Here is a 26898-nt window from a genome sequence, read left to right as displayed (position 1 = left end):
TTAAAAAGCGGTTTAAGCATATGGTTTTTGCAGGGTACAGGGAGGAGGCAGAGATTTGATAGGGTGTTCTTGTCCAATATTTTCATGTTTGTGCGGGTGCACGGGTATGTTGGTATGGGTATATATATCTGTAGGTTGTGTATCCTTTGAGGTGTTACTGGGGTTATTGAAAATGTGTATATGTGTATATATGTATGTATGGATAGATAGACAGAAAGAGATATATATATATATATATAATAAATAAATAAAAAATTACACGTAACATATAATGTAATTGCAAGGAGGTATTTCTGTAGTCTATTGATTACTAGATAGTGGAAAAGGGGTGGGATTAAATAAGCTTATGCTTCTTCCTGCTCCTTTTTTGAACAGTTATTTGTAGTTGTGGTTGCTTGTTTTCCTTTTGTTTTGCTTTGTTTATTTGTCTCTTTTTAATTCTATGTTGTTGTACTTTTTTAACATGTTCAAAAGATTCAATCAATCAATCTGAACAAATTAGGAATGATCACTAATACTTACTAATAGAATTATTTTTAGAAACACTTTATATATCTCCAAGTTTTATCATTTCAGAACTTTACTTGGTGATGGTTTGCTTGTGACAGATTTTGTTTAAAACAAACATGTTTTTCATTCAAGTCTATAGAGAAAATGTGCCGAAGGTCACTGTCAGTAATGATGCTCTGTGACTGAAAGCAATTACTGATCCCCGTGGAGCTGCTCTTTAAACACAGCTGATGGACGCCCATGAGGACTTGGCTTTTTCCACCTTCAACTGTGTGGTCACTTTGTTAAATTCAAAAATTTCTCCAATCTTTGCCCTTTCTAAGTGTCATCAATTACTGCACAAAAAATTTACCTGTCTGTTAATAATTTCTGATGTTAATATTTTCTTCAAGTTCATAAGGGTAGGTCTAAATTTTGCGCTTATAATTTTCAACCAATCAGTTTCCCACTAACTAACAAACTTAATATCAAACTTTCAATGAACTGCAACAGTCTGTGACGTAGAGAAACACAAACAAGCATCGGTACCCTGGAATATGATTATCTGATAATTCACTAGAGAAAACTTCAAAAAGTGCATTATGGGTAGCCTTTCATGGATTGCATCACCATGTGGAATAATTGGTATAATATGCACAATCTCAAAAAAAAAACAAAAAACATTACGAGAACACTTTTTAGTCATGGTTAACACACCTCACCCCAGACTCTCACGTGACTATCCCGGGATTTCACCTGGTGAGAGCGGATCGGGACGTGAAGGAGACTGGCAAGTGGAAAGGTGGGGGGATTGTGATGTATGTGAACGAGACATGGTGTAAATCGGGACACTTTTTCTTTCTTTCAGTTTTTCTGTACATATTATGTACATTGTTATCTATATACACCTGTATATACAAACTTCGGTTGCTTATGTTTATAGGACCACCCTGTGTCTTCCTTTTATATTTTTTTTCCCCTTGCTGTAAGAGCTCTGTAACATCGAAATTTCTCATCCGTGGGATAATAAAGGTTTATTCTATTCTATTCTATCAGTGTTAAGGAGCAGTGCTGTACACGAGATGTGGAACTATTAGCGGTTAGCATCCCACCGTATTATCTGCCGCGGGAATTCTCACAAGTCTTCGCAAAAACTGTTTGCATTCCACCAGCGGCAGATGCGGCAGCAGCATGCGAGACAATTCACACAGTAGCGTCCCAGTTGCATGGGGAGGATATTGACAGACTAACTACCTGCATAATAGACTATTCAATTCAATTCAATTCAATTTTATTTATATAGCGCCAAATCACAACAAAAGTCGCCTCAAGGCGCTTTATATTGTACAGTAGATAGCACAATAATAAATACATAGCACAATAATGTTGTGCTACGTCCACACTAGCCCGGATAGATTTGAAAACGGCGTTTTCAGTTGTTTTCACAGAGTTGTGCGTCCACATTGAAACGGCCCAAAACGCTTACGTTCCAGTCCTGCGCATGTGCAAAAGCGATTGAGAATTAAAGAATTTGAAGAAAAGGTATGTGGAGCATGTACAAATTGATATTAATCTTTTTTACGGCTGTCAAAAGTGAGAGCAATCAAAACAACTGCTGTATAATGCCCTCCGCTATCTTTGTTTAATTGGTCACATGACTGCATCTAAAATGCGTCATCGTTTTAGAAAGTCTGCATTTTGGAGTGTCCACACTGCAACGGGGCAGCTCTGTTTTGAAATGTATGCATTTTCAAGAGCGTTTTCAAAACGCTGCATTTTTTCTTGAGGAAAACGCTATCTCAGTGTGGACGGGAGGCCAAAAGAGAGAAAACGATGCGTTTTTGAAAACGCATTAGTGTGGACGTAGCCTATATCAGTTTCAGCATGGATAACACTGTACCGGCTGGCTATTGGCTGACTCCAGATCTTAGGACTCTGCTGGAGCGGAAAAGGAGGCCTTTCAGATCTGGAGAGAGAGAGGAAATGAGGAGAGTCCAGAAGGAGCTAAGGAGAGAGATAAGGAGGGGACAGGACAGGAGGAAGCTGAAGGAGCAGCTCCAGCAGAGCAACACCAGAGGTGTGTGGAGAGGACTGAACACCATTACTGTACGGAGTACAGTGAGCAGATGACACGCAGCTCTATCTATCCATGAAGCCAGGTAACACACACCAATTAGTTAAACTGCAGGAATGTCTTAAAGACATAAAGACCTGGATGGCCGCTAACTTTCTGCTTCTTAATTCAGATAAAACTGAGGTTATTGTACTCAGCCCTGAAAATCTTAGAAATATGGTATCTAAGCAGATTCTTACTCTGGATGGCATTACCTTGGCCTCCAGTAACACTGTGAGAAACCTTGGAGTCATTTTTGACCAGGACATGTCCTTCAATGCACATATTAAACAAATATGTAAGACTGCTTTCTTCCATTTGCGCAACATCTCTAAAATTAGAAATATCCTGTCTCAGAGTGATGCTGAAAAACTAGTTCATGCATTTATTACTTCCAGGCTGGACTACTGTAATTCACTATTATCAGGAAGTCCTAAAAACTCGCTGAGAAGCCTTCAGCTAATCCAAAATGCTGCAGCAAGAGTCCTGACAGGGACTAGAAAGAGAGAGCATATTTCTCCTGTTTTGGCTTCCCTTCATTGGCTTCCTGTTAAATCCAGAATTGATTTCAAAATCCTGCTCCTCACATACAAGGTCTTAAATAATCAGGCCCCATCTTATCTTAATGACCTTGTAGTACCATATCACCCTATTAGAGCACTTCGCTCTTGCACTGCAGGCCTACTTGTTGTTCCTAGAGTATTTAAAAGTAGAATGGGAGGCAGAGCCTTCAGTTTTCAGGCCCCTCTTCTGTGGAACCAACTTCCAGTTTGGATTCGGGAGACAGACACTATCTCTACTTTCAAGATTAGGCTTAAAACTTTCCTTTTTGCTAAAGCATATAGTTAGGGCTGGACCAGGTGACCCTGAATCCTCCCTTAGTTATGCTGCAATAGACGTAGGCTGCCGGGGATTCCCATGATGCATTGAGTTTTTCCCTTCCAGTCACCTTTCTCACTCACTATGTGTTAATAGACCTCTCTGCATCGAATCATATCTGTTATTAATCTCTGTCTCTCTTCCACAGCATGTCTTTCATCCTGTTTTCCTTCTTTCACCCCAACCGGTCGCAGCAGATGGCCGCCCCTCCCTGAGCCTGGTTCTGCCGGAGGTTTCTTCCTGTTAAAAGGGAGTTTTTCCTTCCCACTGTCGCCAAAGTGCTTGCTCATAGGGGGTCATATGATTGTTGGGTTTTTCTCTGTATTTATTATTGTGCTATCTACTGTACAATATAAAGCGCCTTGAGGCGACTTTTGTTGTGATTTGGCGCTATATAAATAAAATTGAATTGAATTGAATTGAATTAGAGCCTGGAGATCAGGTTTGGGCTAATAGATCGAAGCAGTTTTTTAACAGGTTTGATTCAGAAGCCCTTCCCTCCCCCACCCACCAGAGCTCCTCACACCTCCTTCACACCTCTCTGCAACCCCCCCATAGCACCAGGGACATCAGATGCACCTCACCTGCCCTTCAACGACTCTACTCCCTCCTCCCCAGTCATCAGGAGCCACTCACCCACACCCCACACTGCAGCCTCTCCATCACAACTGACCAGGTGTGGAGTAGGCTGAGGAAGATGAAAACCTGGAAGGCCACGGGTCCAGATGGAATCAGCTCCAGACTATTGAGGGACTGTGCAGATCAACTTTGTGAGGATATCACATACATCTCAGCCCCAGTCTCAGTCTGGAGAGGGTCCCCAGTCTGTGGAAGACATCCTGCATCTTCAGCGCACCCAAAGGAGCTGAACCATTTCAGACCTGTTGCCCTGATTTCACACTTGTTGAAGACCACTGAGAGGATCATAGTTCACCACCTTCGCCCACTAGTCGGGAGAGACCTTGGCCCACTGCAGTTTGCCTACCAGCCGAACATCGGGGTGGATGACACTGTCATCTACCTGGTGCATCGGGCCTTCTCTCATCTGGAGAGCGCCAGGTGCACTGTGAGAGTCATGCCTTTTATTTCTCCAGTGCCTTCAACACAATCCTACCCTCAGTGCTAAGAGGAAGCTGCAGGGAGCGGGAGTGGACCATCAGTAGTCCATGTGGATTGTTGCCTACCCTACCAGTAGACCCCAGTATGTTAGCCTGCGGGACTGTGTGTCTGAGGTGGTAGTCTGTAGCACGGGGGCCCCACAAGGAACTTGTACTCGCCTCTTTCTTCTTCACCCTGTACACTGCAGATTTCAGTTATAACACGGACACTTGCCATCTCCAGAAGTTCTCAGACGACACTGCCATTGTGGGTCGGGTGTTGGAGGGAAACGAACTGGAATACAGGGGGGGTCATCAGTGTCTTTGTCAGCTGGTATGAACGGAACCATGTTCGTATCAATGCCAGCAAGACGAAGGAGCCTGCAGTTGGCCAGGGTTTAGTAACCTGTTTGGGCATGTGTAGGGATGCATTAACGACCTTTAGAAGCCTTTAACATCTGCACTCCACTCAGTGGTGATGCAGGGCTGTCGGCTTTGGGCTGACTTTGGGGAGGACAAGACAGCAGGGCCTGCCACCTCTAGTGATTCACTCCATGGGAGATTTACCACTAAAGCAGTCTCATGATGACAACCTATGCTCTGCCTTCGACAAAGTGATAAAAACTGATGGTGACTTGGTGTGCCCTGAAGCAGCTCAGACCTACCTGCATTTTATATTGATCAAAGATAGGTTGTGAGTGAGTTGTGATACTCACATGGAAGAGGAACACTCCTAGTTGTTGGTGTCATTGAATTATTTTTCCAGGCGGCTCATTATAAGCACATCGTAGGGCAAGACTCAGGAGCGAATAATTCCCCAATTTTATTGGCCGGGGATCCAGGTTGAAGTGCTCTTTTTGGTGTGCATCCTGCCCAGAGTCTGGTCATCAGCCATTCTGAAAGCTCCCTTGTGCCCGTTACCATTAACGGAAGTCCCGTTTGAGCGCAAAGGCATCAATATCATTGAATCATTTCAACGGAGTCCACATGGATATCACTTTATATTAGTTCTGGTGGATTATGCAACAGGATATCCCGAAGCAGTGCCGCTGTGAACCATTTCTACAAGGAGTGTGGTGAAGGCACTGTTTCAGGTCATCGGCATCCTTAAAGAGATACTGACCGACCAGAGTACATCGTTCATGTCTTGTCGTTCAAAGAACTGTACAAATCATTGAGCATTAAATCTGTTCGGACCCAGCTTCTATCATCCTAAGATAAGATAAGAAGATAAGAACAACTTTATTTATCCCGAGGGAAATTCTTTTGTCATGTATATGCTCAAAGCAGCAGGAGAGACAGAGAAACAGATGAAATAGATATAAGATATACAATATATACAATAGGAATAGTGTACAGTAATATACAGTAGGATAGAGTTTTCCGATACTATGTCTTGCACTAACAAAGTAATATATATAACTATATCCTGGTGAATAAATAACTTAACTATCAGTGCAGGCGGTTCTAGAAAGTGACATAGTATTGTGCAATAGAATAAAGGGAGTAGCAGCTTATGATGGGGGGATGAAACAAATATTCAATAAGGTACTGTTGGGTAATATTGCACGGTCTGGGAGGGAACAGAATAACATAGGTAATAGTCTCAGGAGAATCACCTACAGAGTGAGGAAGAGTTATACAGTCTTATTGCCACCGGTACAAAGGATTTCCTGTGGCGGTCAGTTCTGCATTTCGGGGCAATGAGTCTTTTGCTGCGTTTGCTCCGATGGTCCATCATGGTGGCGTGCATGGGGTGGGAGGGGTTGTCCATGATAGAAAGAAGTTTTTTTAGCATTCTCCTCTCAGACACCTCCTCCAGGTTCTCAAGTCTGACACCCAGGACAGAACCAGCCTTTCTAATCAGTTTGTTCAGCCTGTTGGCATCAGCTGCCTTCACCCCACTTCCCCAGCACACAGCTGCAAAGAACACGACGCTCTCCAACACCGAGTGATAGAACATGGTCAGCATTTTCCTACCAACATTGAAGGACCTGAGTCGCCTCAGTAGGAAAAGCCGACTCTGCCCTTTTTTGAAGATAGCATTGGTGTTCTTGGTCCAGTCCAGTTTACAGTCCAAGTGTACCCCCAGGTACCGGTAGTCCTCAACGATCTCCACATCAGCCCCACTGGTGGTGACACGGGTCGGAGGAGGAGCCTGCTTCCTAAAGTCCATAATCAGTTCCTTTGTCTTTGTGATGTTAAGTTGTAGGTGGTTTAGCTCACACCACTCGACAAGGCTGTCCACCACACTCCTGTACTCCTCCTCCTGTCCATCCCTGATACAGCCCACGATGGCAGAGTCATCAGAGAATTTCTGCAGATGGCATGACTGAGACTTGTACCTGAAGTCAGATGTGTAGAGAGTGAAGAGGAAGGGTGATAGGACCGTCCCCTGCGGCGCCCCTGTGCTGCTCAGGATGTTATCTGAGCGGCAGCTCTTCAGTCGGACATGCTGTGGTCAACTTGTTAAAGAGACTCGTGAGACTCATGGGTTGACGGAATTGCTGAATAAGAAGTCCATGCTTCGTAAGTTTTATTCACTAGGATGAACACAACTGGGATCGCTGGTTAGACGAGCTGCTATTTGCAGTTGAGTTGGCCTCCACAAGATTGTCTCCCTTTGAGTTAGTGTTAGACAGCAAGCAGCAGGGGGTGTTGGACCTAATGAAAGGAGGGAGGACGGTCCAAGGCCAGCAAAAAATGAAATTCAATATGTTCTGAACCTGAGAGCAAAGCTGCACATGTTGGAAAAGGTTATCTCACGGAAATTTGCTCCGGGCCCAGGAATGTCAGCAGCAGCTGTACAACAGTGGGGCTAGACTCAGGCAGTTTTCACTGGGAGATAAAGGGCTTGTATTACTCTTCTAGCTTAAAGTAACTCACCAAGTGGCAAGGACCATTTGTGCTCATGTTGCTAGTGGGGGATGTAGACTATGTAGTGGTGTGATCAGAAAGGGGAGGAGCCAGACAGACATATCACCTCAACCTTCGCAAAGCATGGACAGCTGAAACCACTTCTCCTCTTTCTTCTTCTGTCCTTTTTTAGTGTTAAGAAAGAATAATTCTGACTTCTGTAACTGACTGTAACACCCAGCCTCATGTTTATTTGCATTTGCTTGAGTAAACCTTTTGTATGTTTGACTTGGTTCAACTTTGCAGAGCAATGACTTTTGGGACATACTGACATTTTCAGCCGTCCTTGGTGCATTGATAGCAAGTCAAATAATTACCATCAGGCCCTCATTAGGCCTTGATGGTAAAGGTCACACTGGGTTTAGTGTGTATGTGTGACGTTTACCGTGACTCCAACAGTGAAAGGGCTTAATGACTAGATCTTTGTTTCTACGAACTTTCTAGTTTACATTTTTAACTTCTCTATTGGGCAACCATTTGTGTAGGCTTTGGCTCCATGTAGATGAACAGCAATCAAAAATCAGTCTAAAAACATTTAATATCAACTGTTTTTAGACTGACAGAATGTTTTTTGTTTTGTTTTATTTCATCTACATTTTTAAATAATGGCTTGTGGATGGAAGTGGAAGTCCTGACAAAAAAAAAAAGAAAATACAAATACAAATTGCAAATGGTGGCCTTAATGTCTAACACACAATATGTTGAAAAATCTAATAGGTTAATGTTGAGACTTCAAAATATGGAGTATACGTTAATCTTTATTAGATTTAAAGTTCCAGAAAAGTATTGATATGAATGCCTGAACACTACATGTCATTAGTGAAATAAAATGTGTTAAAAAAAAATCTGCCTCCATGAGTCCATATTTCTTAGGGACTCATTTTACACAACAGATATCTTTTCAGGTACTTCCTGTAAGTTTTGTCTCTTACTCCATAGACTATTGAACTAATTGCTCGTGGTAGGATCTGGAAAATAATATAACAAGCAAAAAGGGAATCTGAAAAATTTTTGGGAAACCACTGCTGCAGGGCCTGTTTCAGTAGGTGTTTTTTCCATAGCTACAGCATAGCCTCGCGTCCTAGCACAAAGCCTGAAAATCTAACCAAAAGCCTATTTTGGGATCCAAAAGTTCTTCTGCTCAGGGAAAAACATAAACCGACTGTAAAAAAGTGGCTATTATGTTCATTATAAGTAATAGGTGAAGTGAGTAGTATGCTCAATTTTTCTACAGAATTCTTTACAACAGAGGTTTCTCCACATGCCCCGTGCTAACTGTTAGAAGAGAAATTTAAAAAAATATTTTAAAAAATAAACTACACATTGAGTTTAAAATATATAAAATGCACTTTATTGTTACACCAATAAAATAATATTAGCCAGTAAATCTTATATCTCCCAGGTGATTAATCAGTGTAATTCTGCTTTTCTACTCTCATTTATTCATAAATGATTCAATCAACACAAACAGACAAGAAACAAAAACTATTTTCACAACGTAATGAAAAAAAATTCAGACTTTCTTCCAGTTTTTAATATTAGAGAAAATATCTTAGCCAGCACCTCCTCACATTCTTATCAAACTAGCAAAAACCGAAACAGTGAGTTTTAGTCTTAGTCCTTTCTGATTTCATTGCTACTATTGATCTTGACATTTCAATCAAAAGGCTTCGAACTTTAGTTAGTTTAACAGGTTAGGTTCTTATTCTTGTCATCATGTCTCATGTGTAGCCTTTTCTTAGGGTTCCCTAAGGCTCAGTTCTTGATCCATTACTCTTTGACCTTTGCATGCACCTGGTTAGGACTTCATAAATACTCATAATATATCCTACCATTTTTATGCAGATGACAAACAGTTATATTGGTCATTTTTCTCTGATGATCTTACTCCTGTTCACAAATTAAGCAGCTTCACTGGTGACATTAACTGGTGGATGTGTAGAAACATGCTGATCTCAGCATGGTGCTGAAAAACTAGTTCATGCATTTATTCTAGGATAGACTGTTGTAATTCATGACTATTAAGTTGTTCCAAAGGTGCCGTAAAAAGCCTTGAGAGCATATTTCTCCCATATTAGCTCCCCTTTATTGGCTCCGTGTTAAATCCAGAATCATTCTCTGTTAGGATCCAGACTGGCTGGGTTTTGCTCTCCTTTGTTAGGACGTGGACCTGTGGTTTCCCTGGCAAACCTAAGGACTGTTGGGTCACTCATGCACTGCTTTATTTAAGGAGTGGTGTAACAGCTATTCTTCGCTTGATCGTCGCCTGTCATTACTTTTAAACTTGAACTCTGACAAAGCTGTAATCTGGGCTCTCTGAGTTCGCTCCTCACCAGTCCTCCATCCAGCTCGCCGGCTTTCTCAGGAACAGCCTTCAACAGTCTGTTTCACCAATGTAAACCCAGCACTGCTTAACTGGACACCTCTACGTCTTTAGCCAACCACATCTCCTACCCGTGCTCCTCTCTGCCTCAGCCACCTGATCGAGCCTTTTGCACAAGTGTGATGAGTAAACTCAGTCAGTAAAATTGTCTCTCTAAATATCGAGACGATTTTCTAGTTATGCGCTTGCCCGTCACTAACTGCCTCAGGCAGTCACTAGCTGATTTCACTGTGAATAAAGCATTTTCACTACACTGTGTGTTTGAGTTGGTCTGTTTCCTGTGTCTGTGTTAGTGACACATGACATCCTCAATATCATAATCAGACTCCATCACATCCATCACAAGACCTCATAGACCTGTATCATCCCATTAGAGAACTTTGTTCTCAGACGGTACTAAGATGTGGAGTATTTTAAAATAAATGGGAGGCAGAACCTTTAGATTTCAGGCCCCTCATTTGTTGCACCAGCTCCCAGTTTGGTTTTAGAACACCCTCTCTACTTTTCAGATTATGCTTTAGCAAAGAGGAATGTTTTAAGCCTGTAGTTAGGGTTGGATCAGGTGACCCTGAACCCTCTCTTAATTATGCTGGAAAAGGCATAGGCTACTGACAGCTTCCCATGATGCTCTGAGTGTTTCTTTCTCACTCACTAAGTTTTTAGACACCATTTTGCGTTTAATCATTAGTTAGAAAATCTGACTTTTGTCCTGTCTCTTTCCACTCTTCTTTTCCCCAACTACCAACCGATCACACCAGAAGGCTTCTCCTCCCTGAGTTGGGGATTCACTCTATTATTGTAGAGCCTTTATCTAGCAGAGGCAACTCTTTCAGTTATTCAGCTGTAATTTGGCACTTAAAATAGATTAAAAAAAACAAGTTAGAAAATCCTTATCTCAAAAGGACTCAGAGAAATAGGTCTATGGAATAATATCAAACAAGTTAGACCACTGTAACAACGCGATGTCAAAGTGTGAAATGGACATGCCGATTACCACACCCAGAAGTTGTAGTAACAGCAGGGGTAGATAATGTATTTTAAACCAAGAAGTTACTAATGAACAAGGAAGGTGTGAAGTACATTCCAGGGTCCTGCTATGCTATGATATTTCTCCAGTACTGAAGTCACTTCATTGGTTCCTGTTCAGTACAGGATTGCCTTTTACATCCTTCTGTTAACTTTTCAAGCTGTAGTTTCTAAAACCTACTTAGAGTCTATAACGCAGTGAGATGTGTAAAGTTGTATTACTTTTTTTTAGATAGATTTCATGTAAATGTATTTATTTTTATGTTATGCACATTGAGTTTACGTATAATGAAATGTGGTACAAAAACCTGCAGTATTTATTTAAGGGCTACTGTCCATCTTTTCTGTAAAGTCTATAGCCTTGATAATAAATGCTGCAGTTTCATAGTTTTTTCACTTGGTCCATCTGGGGACCAGGATATGTACAGCAGAGCAAGAGCAGACCTTAAAAAAAAGGCATCAGAGCAGCAAAACTGGACTATTCAAATAAGATATGGGATTACCTTCCAGATAATAACCCCAGAAAGGTATGTGAGGACCTGAAACACAATACCAATTACTAAGGCAGCGGGACAAATACAGATAACATTGACACCTCATTAGCAGACGAACTAAACCATTTCTTTGCCCGCTTTGGGAGAACCACAGACACCACTACCATGCACACAGCCCTGCCCATAGTCTGCTCTGAGCTCAGACCACACACCAGGTTCACAATGTGTCCAGAGCAGTAAATCAAAGGAAATCTGCTGGCCCAATGGAATACCTGGGAGTGTGCTGAAAGTCTGTGCCGACCTGTGTTCACCAGACTATTCAACCTCTCCCTGTTACACGCCTCACTGCCTGAAATGAGCAACAATAGTCCCAGTCCCCAAGTCCACCACCATCAGTGGCCTCAATGATTACAGACCCATCGCACTGACACCTGTGGTTGCAAAGTGCTTTGAGAAACTGGTCCTAAAGTACACGAAGGACTGCCTCCCACCCAGCTTTGGCCCCCCACCAGTTTGCCTATAAGGCAAACAGGTCCACCGAGGATGCACTTCCCCTGCCCTCCACTCTGCTCTGCATCACCTGGAGAATCTTGGGACTGCAGTAAGGATGCTCTTCATTGATTTCAGCTCAGGTTTTAATACCATCATCCCAGACATCCTTATAGCCAAGCTGGCTACCTTGGACTTCCCCCCGCCACATGTGCATGTATCAAAAACTTTCTTATTGATCGATCACAATCTGTCAAGGTTGGTAACCGGAGATCATCCACCCTGTCGCTCAGCACTGGCTGACCACAGGGATGAGTGCTGAGTCCTCTCCTGTACACCATCTACACCGGTGACTGCACCCTCTCGCGTCCCTGTAACATCATCATCTGATGGGGCTCACCACTAACGATGACAACACCGCCTATAGAGATGAGGTCCAGAGGTAAGACGAAAGCTCCCCCTGCAATCCATAAAAGGTGACTATGTGGAGAGGGTGTCTTTGTTTAAGTTCCCTACATTTCAGAGGACCTATCCTGGACTACAAACACAACTGCCTTAGTGAAGAAAGCCCAGCAGCGTCTCCATTTCTTGAGGGTTCTGAGATGGAACAGGCTGCAGACTGATCTACTACTGTCCTTCTACTGAGCCACAATTGAGAGTGTGCTGGTGTACGCCATCTCTGTGTGGTATGCTGGTTGTACAATAGCCGATAAGAAGAGACTCCAGAGGGTCACCAGAACTGCAGAGAAGGTGATCAGCTGTCCACTGCCCTCCCTGGACTCCATTGCCAGCTTTAGATGTCTCTCCAGAGCCAGGGCGATTACAAAAAGACAACCTCGATCCTAATCACCACTCTCACCTCTCAATGCACCAGAACACTGACACCACCCCTGCAATCTCCTGCAAGCGTTCGTCCTTCATTTTTGCTGTGGTATGTTATGCTAACATAGCTGTGTCGCTAGCGATCACGTAGCACATCATTATATAGCAGCTAGCCCAACTTCAGTAACCCTACAAACGTCACTGCTGTTTAGTTTTCTGTCTTCATTTATGTCGGACGTGATAGCAGAGCTGTACGTTTTAATTTTGTCAGAAATCTCTCAGTCAGAACATGCTATATCATGTTTAGGTGCAAACTAGCAAGCTAACTTCCTCCTAACATCTAACTCCATTAAATTGAATACATTCTGTTTTCATGGATGCCTGGATGTTAAACTTAATTGTTGCACCTGGTAAAGCAGCAACGCTGATCATTTTATTAAAGATGAAAGAATGATGCTCAGTGATGCCGCAGTGTTCGCTTGACTTTGGGACCTAAAGCGGACGGAGTTTTGGACCCAGATTACTCAGAGTCTGCGAGGCTCCTGACTACGGTAGCCATAATGCTCCAACAATCCACCAAGCAGTGCGGCTTCGTAGCTTACCAAATTCGTACCAAAACATTTTTTGACAGATTTTTGAGCGCAGTGTACCACATAAAATCGGTTCAAGGTCAGTAAGCTCAACCAGAATTCATACATAAGAACCACCGGATTTTAAGGCGCACTGTCGATTTTTGAGAAAATTAAAGGATTTTAAGTGTGCCTTGTACTCTGAAAAATGAGGCAGAGGAGCTCAAGGAGAAACAGCGGCTCTTCGCGGAGCGAGAGCACGTCTTCGAGGGAACTCGCCTGGCTCTGGGCGGGCCTCGGAGACGCCGCGTTCTCCCACCTGCTGCCCCACCTGCACCGGAGCATCTGCCGCGGAGAGTAGGCGTTTCGTGCCGCGCTTCGGCGGCTCCCTCCCTCGCGGGTCCGCTCCTCGCTCACACGCCATCTGCCTCATTCACCGCACCTTCAACCTCGCCACGGCACAGCGGCTTCGCCTCCCACCTCGGCTCAACAGAGACTACCGCGCCAAAGGCTTTGCTGTTTACCCCGGCCGCTTCCTCTTCACGGAGAAAGCGGCGCACACGCCGTCCTAAAATGGACTGTTTTCCACCCTCCTCATTTGATCCTCCACTTGAAACTAATAATAGACTTATCTCCGATCCGTGGGGTGCTTCCCTCCTAGAGGATGATGTGGACTGGGAAGAACTTTTCTGCTCTGCTCCCTCTGAGCCGGGATTCATTAAGGACAATACCCGCACTTCAACACCCCCGAAGACTGTTCAACTAAAGACTGTAAATGGTGATGGCAGAAAGGCCAGCGCCTTCTCTGATAAATCTGTTACAGTCCCTGTGTATACAAACCCTAGGCCTGCTCACTCTAGGACTGTATTATCTGAGCCTGCTCCTTCGTCCACCTGTCAGCCTGTTCCAGTTTCATCAGCTCAGGCCACTGTTGGAAATACTCAGTCACCTAAACCTGTCAGTATCGCTCACCCACTCGTTATTTCTACTCCTATCAGTCAGCCTACACCCACACCTGTGCCAGCTCCCAGGACGAGGGCAGCTGTGACCCAGTATACCTCCGCACCCGCTCCTGTTTCTCGGGTGGGGGTGACTGGTGTCCAGCCACCTCCCGTGCCTGTCCCAGCGCCTAGGCTGAGGGCAGCCAGAACCCAGCCTGACCTCCCTAGAGGCGCGGAAGAGCTAGCCTCTCCACCTGTCAGTTCACCTCTTCATCCACCGCCTGATCCAGCTTTTCACGCCCTCGCACTGTCCCTGGTTAGGCTAGCTGAGGTGTCCCCTGCTCAGGCACCAGCTTTACTAGCCCAGGCTGCAGCCTTATCACCTTCAGTAATTCAGTCATTAGCACAGCCATTAGCCTCTCCAGCCCAGTCAGTTCCCTCGCCTGCTGTTCAGGTTCCAGCCCAGTTAGTTCCCTCGCCTGCTGTTCAGGTTCCAGCCCAGTCAGTTCCCTCGCCTGCTGTTCAGGTTCCAGCCCAGCCAGTTCACTCGCCTGCTGTTCAGGTTCCACTCCAGCCAGTTCACTCGCCTGCTGTTCAGCCTCCACTCCAGCCAGTTCACTCGCCTGCTGTTCAGCCTCCACTCCAGCCAGTTAATTCGCCTGCTGTTCAGCCTCCACTCCAGCCAGTTAATTCGCCTGCTGTTCAGCCTCCACTCCAGCCAGTTAATTCGCCTGCTGTTCAGCCTCCACTCCAGTCAGTTAATTCGCCTGCTGTTCAGCCTCCACTCCAGTCAGTTAATTCGCCTGCTGTTCAGCCTCCACTCCAGTCAGTTAATTCGCCTGCTGTTCAGCCTCCACTCCAGTCAGTTCACTCGCCTGCTGTTCAGCCTCCACTCCAGTGAGTTAATTCGCCTGCTGTTCAGCCTCCACTCCAGTCAGTTAATTCGCCTGCTGTTCAGCCTCCACTCCAGTCAGTTAATTCGCCTGCTGTTCAGCCTCCACTCCAGTCAGTTAATTCGCCTGCGGCTCAGCTTCTAGCTCAGTCTCCTCCTGTCCTCCAGTCTCCTGTAGGCCAGTCGCCTGCTCTCCAGTCAGTCCAGTCTGCTCCAGTCCAGTCAGTCCAGCCTGCTCCAGTCCAGTCAGTCCAGCCCGCTCCTGTCCTCCAGTCTCCCGTCCTCCAGTCACCTCCCGTCCGGCCGCCTGTAGCTCAGTCACCCGTTCTCTCACCGTCTGTAGTGCAGCCACAGCATCCAGAGCCAGCTGTGAGCTCTCCCGCTCCGCAGCCAGGGGCCTCCGCGCCCGCTGGCCCGGCCTGTCTCAAGCCAGGGGCCTCCGCGCCCGCTGGCCCTGCGGCTGTTGCTCTGTCACCGCCGGCTCCCATGCCATCGCCTGGTCCAGCCTCGGCTCCAGCTTCTGCTTCGCACGGTCCAGCTTCTGCCTCTGCGTTAGCCTCGCCTGGTCCTGCGGCTGCCACGCCGTCGCCCAAGCCACGTTCTTGACGTCGCCACCGCCGTCTTCCTCGCGGCCGCCCACCGGACCTTCTCAGTGGCCGCCGCTGTCTTCCTCCCGGCCGCCCACCGGATCACCTCCAGCATCACAGCCGGCCACGTGGCCGCCCGCCTGAACTGTCTCGTCTCGGCCACCGGCCACATGGCCGTCCGCCTGAACTGTCTCTGTTTGGACTCGGTCCCTCCGTCCTGGGCCCCCTCCGCCCGCCCTGTTCTGGTGTTTTTCTCTTTCGGCTGTCGGGTGCTGGCCTTTGAAGGGGGGGATACTGTCAGGGTTCCTGGGTCGGTGACCCAGTGTTTTCAGTTTTGTCACGTTTAGGTTATGTTTACATTATGTTGCCACATCAATGTTCTCACTTCCTGTTTTTCCTGTGTCAGCTCGTCTCTTGTGTTATTAGCCAGATTATGTTCAGCTGTGTACTCACTGGTCTCTCATTATCATCCTCATCAGTCTGTGTATTTAAGTCCTCTGTTTCCACTCGTTCACTGTCGTGTCATTGATGTTATGTTGTCGTTTCCGCCTGTGTTCAGTTCAGCCAGCCATTCAGTCTTTCAGCCAGTCAGTCCTTTCGTTCCTGCCCTGTTCATCCACGCTTCATAATAAACCATCTTCAGTTCTTCACTATCCACGAGTCCTGCGTTTGGGTCACTTCCTCGCCTCCACATGACACAACCCCTGACAACGTCATAATAAAAAAAATCTTCATAATGAAAATGAAAAATGCTGTGTATTTGAGTGACACACAGCTGACTGCCTGTCTTATAGATCAATTCTTACAAAATATTTATTGTTGTGAATTTATCTCTTTAATCTTCAAAATTCAGCTCCAGCTCCATTTCTTTAACCTTGAATGGCATATTTCATTCAGGAACTTCAGAAACAACCATTTTGACTTCTCTGAAACACCCAACCCTACTTCTTACAATATTGCTTGAGTAAACTTCCTGTAAGTATGGCTTTGTTCTGCCTTCCACAGTGATGACTTTTGGGACATCCTGACATTTTCAGTAATCCTCTGTGTACTGAGGAAGCAAGTCACACTGCAAGCTCCAGAATGAGCAACAATCTCATCGGCCCTCATTAGGCCCTGATGTTAAAGGTCACACACACTGGGAAAGCTTGTTATGTGGCACCCAGCATGCAGTTCACATACACAGCATCAAAGGGATTTATTAGATATGTCTTCTGAGGGAGTTTTTCATCATTGCCATTAAACAACTCTGCAATTACTTTGGAACTAGAGTATGCTGTACCATCTGTGATATTTGAGACAATGATATGATTTACTTTAAACGGCTATTCTGGTTAATTATAAACAAATAAGAGCATACCCAGTGGAAAACATGAGATTGTTTGAAAGCAAAAAGATAAATAAATAAATCTGTGGACAACTCACAATCCACTGAGGGAAAAGCCTCACTGCTCATATGTTTAATGAGCTTTTATTGTGAAACCAGCTGCTACAAAATTTAGAGGACTTCAAAACTTTTTCAACTTGAAGCCTCACATCATCATCATCACATTCAAGGAAAGATTTGTCTTTAAAACATTAACAGCATTTTCATTTCTCTGCTTCCATCAAATAAATGCACATTTCCACATTCTGCACCTCATCAATGCTGAGAAAGGATTGGACTTTGGACTGGAGGGATATGATGTGAATTTTGTAAATAGAAGGAACAAAAGTGGAGAGGGAGTAGCTGTGTATGTGGATAAAAACCTAAATTACAAGGTGGTGGAAAGTATGACAACTGCGACTGATAATTTATTACAATGTATAACAATTGAAATTTATAAGGAAAAAGAGAAAAATGTAATAATTAGCTGTATAGAACACCTGGCTCTAGTATTCAAGTATGACTTCATAGAAGAAATAAAACAAATCAAAAAGTTATGTTTATGTGTGGTGATTTTAATATTGACCTGTTGAATCCGAAAAAGCATAAAATGACAGACGAATTTCTAAACTCTATGTACAGTTTGAGTTTACATCCTAAAATAACCAAGCCTAGCAGAATTACACCACATTGTGCCACCTTACTCGACAATATTTTCACTAACAATATGGAAAACAACCTTGTGAGCAGATTATTAATTAATGACATCAGTGATCACCTACCAGTTTTTGCAGTTTATGACACTAATTATAAGAGAAATCAGCATGAAGAACAACCGAGATACAGACATGTAAGGACAGAAGAAACTATGAATGGACTTAAGAACGATCTATTAAATCCAGACTTGGACAATGTGTACAAAGAAACTGATATTGATATTGCATATGGCATATTTTTAATTGTACGATAAAAACTGTCCAACAATAAAATACAACAGAAAACACAAATATTCAGACAGACCATGGATCAATAAGGGTTTACAAAATGCATGTAAAAAGAAAAATACACTCTATAGGGAATTCCCAAAACAAAGAACAAAAGATGCTGAAAATAAATATAAAAAATACAAAAATAAGTTGACCAATATTATACGTGTATGTAGAAAGGAGTATTATAGTAAAACATTGATCAACAATAACCATAATATGAAGGGAATATGGGAGACCTGGTTTGGGCTAATAGATCGAAGCAGTTTTTTAACAGGTTTGATTCAGAAGCCCTTCCCTCCCCCACCCACCAGAGCTCCTCACACCTCCTTCACACCTCTCTGCAACCCCCCCATAGCACCAGGGACATCAGATGCACCTCACCTGCCCTTCAACGACTCTACTCCCTCCTCCCCAGTCATCAGGAGCCACTCACCCACACCCCACACTGCAGCCTCTCCATCACAACTGACCAGGTGTGGAGTAGGCTGAGGAAGATGAAAACCAGGAAGGCCACGGGTCCAGATGGAATCAGCTCCAGACTATTGAGGGACTGTGCAGATCAACTTTGTGAGGATATCACATACATCTCAGCCCCAGTCTCAGTCTGGAGAGGGTCCCCGGTCTGTGGATGACATCCTGCGTCTTCAGCGCACCCAAAGGAGCTGAACCATTTCAGACCTGTTGCACTGATTTTACACCTGTTGAAGACCACTGAAAGGATCATAGTTCACCACCTTCGCCCACTAGTCGGGAGAGACCTAGGCCCACTGCAGTTTGCCTACCAGCCAAACATCGGGGTGGATGACACTGTCATCTACCTGGTGCATCGGGCCTTCTCTTATCTGGAGAGCGCCAGGTGCACTGTGAGAGTCATGCCTTTTGATTTCTCCAGTGCCTTCAACACAATCCTACCCTCAGTGCTAAGGGGAAGCTGCAGGGAGCGGGAGTGGACCATCAGTTGTCCATGTGGATTGTTGCCTACCCTACCAGTAGACCCCAGTATGTTAGCCTGCGGGACTGTGTGTCTGAGGTGGTAGTCTGTAGCACGGGGGCCCCACAAGGAACTTGTACTCGCCTCTTTCTTCTTCACCCTGTACACTGCAGATTTCAGTTATAACACGGACACTTGCCATCTCCAGAAGTTCTCAGACGACACTGCCATTGTGGGTCGGGTGTTGGTGGGAAACGAACTGGAATACAGGGGGGGTCATCAGTGTCTTTGTCAGCTGGTATGAACGAAACCATGTTCGTATCAATGCCAGCAAGACGAAGGAGCCTGCAGTTGGCCAGGGTTTAGTAACCTGTTTGGGCATGTGTAGGGATGCATTAACGACCTTTAGAAGCCTTTAACATCTGCACTCCACTCAGTGGTGATGCAGGGCTGTCGGCTTTGGGCTGACTTTGGGGAGGACAAGACAGCAGGGCCTGCCACCTCTAGTGATTCACTCCATGGGAGATTTACCACTAAAGCAGTCTCATGATGACAACCTATGCTCTGCCTTCGACAAAGTGATAAAAACTGATGGTGACTTGGTGTGCCCTGAAGCAGCTCAGACCTACCTGCATTTTATATTGATCAAAGATAGGTTGTGAGTGAGTTGTGATACTCACATGGAAGAGGAACACTCCTAGTTGTTGGTGTCAGTGAATTATTTTTCCAGGCAGCTCATTATAAGCACATCGTAGGTCAAGACTCAGGAGCGAATAATTCCCCAATTTTATTGGCCGGGGATCCAGGTTGAAGTGCTCTTTTTGGTGTGCATCCTGCCCAGAGTCTGGTCATCAGCCATTCTGAAAGCTCCCTTGTGCCCGTTACCATTAACGGAAGTCCCGTTTGAGCGCAAAGGCATCAATATCATTGAATCATTTCAACGGAGTCCACATGGATATCACTTTATATTAGTTCTGGTGGATTATGCAACAGGATATCCCGAAGCAGTGCCGCTGTGAACCATTTCTACAAAGAGTGTGGCGAAGGCACTGTTTCAGGTCATCGGCATCCTTAAAGAGATACTGACCGACCAGAGTACATCGTTCATGTCTTGTCGTTCAAAGAACTGTACAAATCATTGAGCATTAAATCTGTACGGACCCAGCTTCTATCATCCTAAGACTCATGGGTTGACGGAATTGCTGAATAAGATTTTAAAGTCCATGCTTCGTAAGTTTTATTCACTAGGATGAACACAACTGGGATCGCTGGTTAGACGAGCTGCTATTTGCAGTTGAGTTGGCCTAGGCCTCCACAGGATTGTCTCCCTTTGAGTTAGTGTTAGACAGCAAGCAGCAGGGGGTGTTGGACCTAATGAAAGAAGGGAGGACGGTCCAAGGCCAGCAAAAAATGAAATTCAATATGTTCTGAACCTGAGAGCAAAGCTGCACATGTTGGAAAAGGTTATCTCACGGAAATTTGCTCCGGGCCCAGGAATGTCAGCAGCAGCTGTACAACAGTGGGGATAGACTCAGGCAGTTTTCACTGGGAGATAAAGGGCTTGTATTACTCTTCTAGTTTAAAGTAACTGACCAAGTGGCAAGGACCATTTGTGCTCATGCTGCTAGTGGGGGATGTAGACTATGTAGTGGTATGATCAGAAAGGGGAGGAGCCAGACAGACATATCACCTCAACCTTCGCAAAGCATGGACAGCTGAAACCACTTCTCCCCCCCTGCCCAGTAGTACTTCACTCATAGAGCACAGTTTTGAAACGCGGGGATGACGACCAGTGTTGGTCAAGTTACTTGAAAAAAGTAATCAGTTACTAATTACTGATTACTTCCCCAAAAAAGTAATCCCGTTACTTTACTGATTACTTATTTTCAAAAGTAATTAATTACTTAGTTACTTAGTTACTTAGTTACTTTTTAAAAACACAATTTACAACCTGAATAGGTGATAAAGCGATAGATCTTTCAGCCCAATTCTACTTTTTCTGCATAATCCATCATACAAAATGTAATCAAATGGAAAAGTCTCTTTTTAAAACTTGTTTTATTAGTTTTAATCTTTTAACTTAAATTATATGCAACATTCTCTGACTGGAAGAAATTTGTTTAACATTTAAACCTATTTTCTGCACATTCCAGCACATAAAATAAAATATTTTTTTTGTGTTTACACTCACTCTTTCAAATAGATGCAATTAAAACACAGCAGAAAATAAATAAAGTCAAAGACTAGTTGCTCTATTTTCACCTGTAAAGCAGGACTGGGGTAGGTGGAGGTTTACCCTGGTGCAGGTGTGCCGCAGCGGTCAGTGGAAGACTCCGCGAGTTTCTCTGTGAATTTCCCATTACAGTCGTAGCGCATTCGGTGCTTGCTTGGAAGTTTAGGGGTTTTTTCGCTGTAAAAAGAAGTTTTCTTCCCACGCACAACGGACACTAATGTTTTTGTCACTTTTTATGGAATCAAACTCAAAATAAGGTCAGTACTTCCACGCTTTAAACGCTGCATGCTCATACTTTCTCCCGCACTCGATATATTATCCATTGTTGATCTGCAGACAGCTGTTGTCACGAACGTCGCACTCGCTTACGTCACTGTCATGAGACATTCTCGCAAAAAACTCACGGTTTTAGTAACGCAGTAACGCAGCGTTCCTACGGGAAAGTAACGGTAATCTAATTACCGTTTTTGCAATGGTAATCCCTTACATTACTCGTTACTTGAAAAAAGTAATCGGATTACAGTAACGCGTTACAAGTAACGCGTTACTGCCCATCTCTGGTGACGACGCACTCACGGCCCTACAGGCTACCTGAGCATAAAAGGCAAATTGTTTAGAAGGATCTAAACAATGTAATACAGTGCATGGTGTAACCCCATAGTTCTTGTAAGAAAAATGGATCTATACTGTTCTGTGTTGACTACCGCAAGGTGAATGAAGTGTCACAGTATGATGCTTATCAGCTTAACGGCTCCTGGCCTCACTTGTGTGGGGGAGGTATGTGGCAGGGTGTGGTCTGTGGTTCCTCTGCAGAGGATTGGTCCTGCCGTGGGCTCAGGGGGCAAGCCTCAGCAGGCTGACTGGGTAGCTGAGCCTAATAGACTAATTATGCTCTCCTTATTTTAGTGACGCTGGGACCTGGAGCTTGTGTGTTTGTTACCAGTAGCAGATGCAGAAGCTAGAAAGCTGCTGGGAGAGCCAGCAAACAAATCACAAAAAAACAAGTTTCACTGATCAAAACTGCGTGTCCTGAGTCCTTCTTGTTTATGGTTTAATTTTATCTGCATTTTTAAATAATTGCTTGTGGATGGAAATAGAACAACATCAAAAATCAAAATATACATTAATCTTTATTAAATTTATAAGGCTATCTATGGTTTCAAAAAAGTATTGATAAGTCCTGAACACTACGTATTATTAGTTAAATAAATAATGTGTAATAATTTTAAAGTTAAAAAAAATCTGCCTCCATGAGTCCATATTTCTTAGGGACTCATTTTACACAACAGATATCTTTTCAGGTACTTCCTGTAAGTTTTGTCTCTTACTCCATAAACTATTGGACTAATTGCTCGTGGTAGGATCTGGAAGAGAATGTAACATGCAAAAAGGGAATCTGAATAATTTTTAGGAAACCACTGCTGCAGGACCTGCCTCAGCAAAGGTTCAGCATATATTGACATACACAACAACACCTGAAAACCATGGAGAATAATTGTATTTCTGGCCTTTGTAGCATCTTGGCTTGCTGTTTTTGCGGTGAACAGGACTTTGAAGTACGTAAAAAAGATAATAAACCACACAATAACCAGATAGACTATATAGGTGATATCTCTCTTCTTTATGATGTGGGGATTTTGAAAGACTGTTTCTCTGAGGCAAAACACACGGGATTTAAAGAAACCCAGTGGTATTGTGGCCAAGCTGATGAAGAGATCAGGAAGAACAGACAGCATGCTGGTCATCCAAATTAACCCAATCAGCATTAACGTCCTTTTGACCGTGCAGATTTGGACGTGACGAAGAGGGATGCAGATGGCAATGTAGCACTCCACTGCCATGCAAGCCAGATTCAGAGGGGTGTTTTCAGTGGCAAAAAGAGCAAGCAGGATGAGCACACAACAGACAGAGACATTTATCTGGAAGAAGATGTAACTGCTGACAAACAGTATGACGGTCAGTGTTACTTGGATCATATCGTTAAGTACCAGGTGGAAAAACAGGATGTACCGTGGATTCATGTAGAAAATCTAAAGAATGGGAAGAAAATCACACAAAAGAAAAGTAGAAGTAATTTGTACTTACATTTAAAAATTGAATGAAAAATGGAACTAAGACCTGCTGTATTACACATCAGCCATATCGTTTGGAATAACTCTGATAAAATATGGTAAACAAACACACAAACTAATCCAATAACTTCCTCAGAAACAAAATTGTTGCACACATTGTTTTTATACACCTGAGTTAAATTTATATGGGAAGGTTTCTTGGCTATGCTGCAAAGGTAAATTCATATTTCTTTCATGCTTTTTCTCTTTTTCATTATTCTATGTGATTAAAGAAATGTCATACCTGGTGTTTGCAGAAAGTCTGAATAAGTGCTACATTGATGTAGTTAATGGAGATGCAGAGAACCACAACAATCACATTCTTGAACAAAGCTTTAGTGAAAGCATCTCGATAGTTTTCAACCACAGTCTCATTGATATACGAAGTGCTCATCTCTTAAAAGCTGAAAAACATGTTTTAAATATATCATGTTAGTGACGCAAAAATAAATACTTATATATACTTATAAATACTGCGATTCAATTAAGAATTATCCATTTTCAAAGGTTATCATTTTTAAATCAATAATTGTTAAATCCTATTAAAGCTTTGCACTGATTTGGTGTGGCAAAACAACCCAGCAGTGACAGAAACACTTTAAAACTGATCAACAATTGTTGGATTAAAACTATTTTAGTTTTCATTTTGATTTTTTAAGGCAGATTAATTCGTGAGTACCATTATTTTAGTTTCCTCTGTTTTTTGTCAAAAAAAATTAAGGTGCAAAGTATCATTTAAGAGTTTTCAAGTTCACATGATGTCTTGCTATGTTATTATTTAACATTTTTAATTTAGGTTTAGTTACCTATAATAAACTTTGTCAGGAGAAGAAACTGTGAACTTTTTCCTTTTTAAAACTAAACAGAAAAAAAGTACTCACCCAAGGCTGAGGATCCAGACATCGACTAGAAAGATAAAAATCACAGCACTGCCATCTACAATTAAAAACGAATACAATTTGATCAAGCAGCAAACCTGTAGGACAAAAAGGACAATCTGTCTGTCTGCTATAACAACCACTTTTCATGATTAACATCATACAATATATACTTACGTCTGCAAAAGAAATTAGATGTTCAGTCTTTTGAAACCTATTTGGTTATTAACCATTTTTAATGAATGAAAGATTAATCCAGCAAACTTTCCTGGGACTTAAGTAAGTGCATGTTCTGCAACAGAAAACAACAATCACATTAGCCTTTTATTTTGAAAATACCAATAATATGAGTTTGGCTGCATATCTCACATCTGTTACTATTTCACTCTTATTTTTTCATGTACTGTATATATCAGCTATGTCTAAAACAGTCAAAGTCACAGTACAGCTAAAAGACATTAAAGCACTCAAATGCATTAAAGTATTTTAGTAATTCATTTATACACTAACAAACTGCAAGTGATGCTGTGCCTACCTGAGTTTATTATGCAGTTTGATCCCTACTGTAACATGACATCAGACTTTATATGTGGGTTGGTTGAAGGTCCTTTAAGGATTCAAGGTTGTGTGTACAGGTGCTTATGTACTGCAGGTTGGCACATGCATGCAGTGTTTTCTTTTCCTTCCAAGGCCAGAGGCACCAAACCCCCGACAGCAGCCTCAAATTCACAGAGGGGCTCAACTGAAAGATGGCGCCGGTGAGGTCGGCTGCCATGCTGGATGCTCTGAACCAACTTTTCCACTTTTTACTGATTTTTGTTACTTTCTGCTCTGCCTTAATCTTGCATGGGCATCATGGAAAACACACAAATTCGCTACAGTAGAGACACTCTGGTTTCTATTGGTTTACAATATACACACATTTCATCATGTTTAACTCCGGACCCAACCTGGCCAAGGGAGATCCTGAGAGAGAACAAAGGGCGCGACCCTAAGCAACCGCCTCGAGGGAAACGAATCGGATTCAGGAAAAGGAACAGGAGAACAACCTCCTCTTAAACATCAGCAAGATTAAGGAGCTGATTGTGGACTTCACTACAAAGCAGGCGAGGAATTATGAGCCCCTGATCATTCAATTCAATTTAATTTTATTTATATAGCTCCAAATCACAACAACAGTCACCTCAAGGCGCTTTATATTTTAAGGTAGACCCTACAATAATACATACAGAGAAAAAACCCAACAATCATATGACCCCCTATGATCAAGCACTGTGGCGACAGTGGGAAGGAAAAACTCCCTTTTAACAGGAAGAAACATCCGGTAGAACCAGGCTCAGGGAGGGGCGGGGCCATCTGCTGCAACTGGTTGGGGTGAGAGAAATAAGAAGAAAGACATGCCGTGGAAGGTGCCATTGGCACACCATGGAGAGAGTGGACAGTTTCTGATACCTAGGTGTCCACATCACTCAGGACCTGTCATGGTCCTGCCACATTAACACCCTGTTTAAGAAAGCCCACCAGCGTCTCCTCTTCCTCGGAAGACTTAGAAACTTCCATCTGCTGCTGAGGGTGCTTAAGAACTTCTACTCCTGCACCACTGAGCATCCTGATGGGAAACATCTGCACCTTGGAACAGCACCAAGTAGGATAGATGAGATCTGCAAAGAGTGGTGCACTCAGCCAAACGCATTATTTGATCAGAGCTTCCTGACCTGCTGTCCATCTACACCAAGCGGTGCAAGACCAAAGCCAGGAAGATTATGATGGACCTCTCCCATCCCAACAATGGACTCTTCTCACTGTTGAGGTCTGGGAAGCGCTTCCGCTCCCTTAAGGCCAAAACTGAGCGAATGAGGAGGAGCTTCTTCCCCCAGGCTATTTGGGCCCTGAACCACGTGTAGGACTGGACTCTCCCACACACATCACAACACGCACTTTGATTTTTTTGCACACTTCTTATAATTTACAATTTTTTTCTTTCTTTCTTCTTACTTTTTATTCATAATTTCTTCTGTAAACTGTTATTTGCACATTTTTCACTGTAAATTCCTAAGTTAAAATGTCTACATTTTGCAGTAATGTGTAAATCTTACTGTCAATTCTTACTGTCATTTAATGGTCAGGCATTGCACAGCAATAAGCATTTCACCACATGTCGTGCTGTGTATGGTTGTGTGTGTGACAAATAAAATTTGAATTTGAATTTGAAATTTGAACATATTCTTTGCTTGGTTTGAGACTGCCCCTCCCCCAGACCTCCCCTTCCAGGAATCCCGGGGGCTGTGGTTAAAGCCTTTGTGGACCAAATTGCAGGGATCCTCACTGGGCTGTTTAACCTCTCCCTGACTCATGTTACCATTTCCATCTGTCTGAAGGCCTCCACTGTCATTCCCATCCAAAAAGGGACTGGTATAGACAGCCTTAATGTCTACAGATCTATATCCTTTACAAAAAAAAGCATCTGTCGTCATGAAGTGCATCAAGCAGATAGTGTCTCAGCACATCAGAGACTGTCTACCCCCCTCCCTCCATCTTCACCAGTTTGCTTGCAGAGCCAGTCGGTTGGAGGATGCCATAACCATCACAACACTGAGTCATCTAGAGAAGAGGAAGAGCTACGTGAGGAGGTTCTTTGTTGACTACAGGTCAGCATTCAACACCATAATCCCAGCTATCAACACCAAACTGGA

General features: G+C 43.5%; 2 protein-coding genes across 2 annotated transcripts; one reads left to right on the top strand and one right to left on the bottom strand.

Annotated features, from left to right (window-relative positions):
* Positions 1-12294: 12294 nt before the first annotated feature.
* On the top strand, positions 12295-15841 carry LOC112846848 (proline-rich protein 36-like). Its single transcript, XM_025907021.1, has 5 exons — positions 12295-12328; positions 12678-12817; positions 13491-14683; positions 14745-14939; positions 15454-15841. Exons 1-5 carry the CDS (start codon positions 12295-12297, stop codon positions 15839-15841), a joined length of 1950 nt encoding a protein of 649 aa, XP_025762806.1.
* Positions 15842-22481: 6640 nt separating this feature from the next.
* On the bottom strand, positions 22482-23721 carry LOC100706572 (odorant receptor 131-2-like). The gene is made up of 2 exons (XM_003451892.3): positions 23572-23721; positions 22482-23246 (listed from the first exon to the last, which is right to left on the bottom strand). Exons 1-2 carry the CDS (start codon positions 23719-23721, stop codon positions 22482-22484), a joined length of 915 nt encoding a protein of 304 aa, XP_003451940.2.
* Positions 23722-26898: the final 3177 nt, after the last annotated feature.

The sequence above is a fragment of the Oreochromis niloticus genome, linkage group LG5, assembly GCF_001858045.2.
Source record: "Oreochromis niloticus isolate F11D_XX linkage group LG5, O_niloticus_UMD_NMBU, whole genome shotgun sequence".
Taxonomy (NCBI): Eukaryota; Metazoa; Chordata; class Actinopteri; order Cichliformes; family Cichlidae; genus Oreochromis; species Oreochromis niloticus.
This window is presented reverse-complemented; position numbering and strand designations above follow the sequence as displayed.

Bases quoted from the DNA above. Each gene is read 5' to 3' on its own strand.
- LOC100706572 (XM_003451892.3), bottom strand. From the start codon at position 23,721: ATGAGCACTTCGTATATCAATGAGACTGTGGTTGAAAACTATCGAGAT. The intron at 23,247-23,571 runs GTATGACATTTC...CCCATTCTTTAG, and splicing joins AGACTTTCTGCAAACACCAG to ATTTTCTACATGAATCCACG.
- LOC112846848 (XM_025907021.1), top strand. From the start codon at position 12,295: ATGACAACACCGCCTATAGAGATGAGGTCCAGAG. The intron at 14,684-14,744 runs GTTAGTTCCCTC...CCTGCTGTTCAG, and splicing joins GCTGTTCAGGTTCCAGCCCA to GTTCCAGCCCAGCCAGTTCA. The intron at 14,940-15,453 runs GTTAATTCGCCT...CACCGTCTGTAG, and splicing joins TTCAGCCTCCACTCCAGCCA to TGCAGCCACAGCATCCAGAG.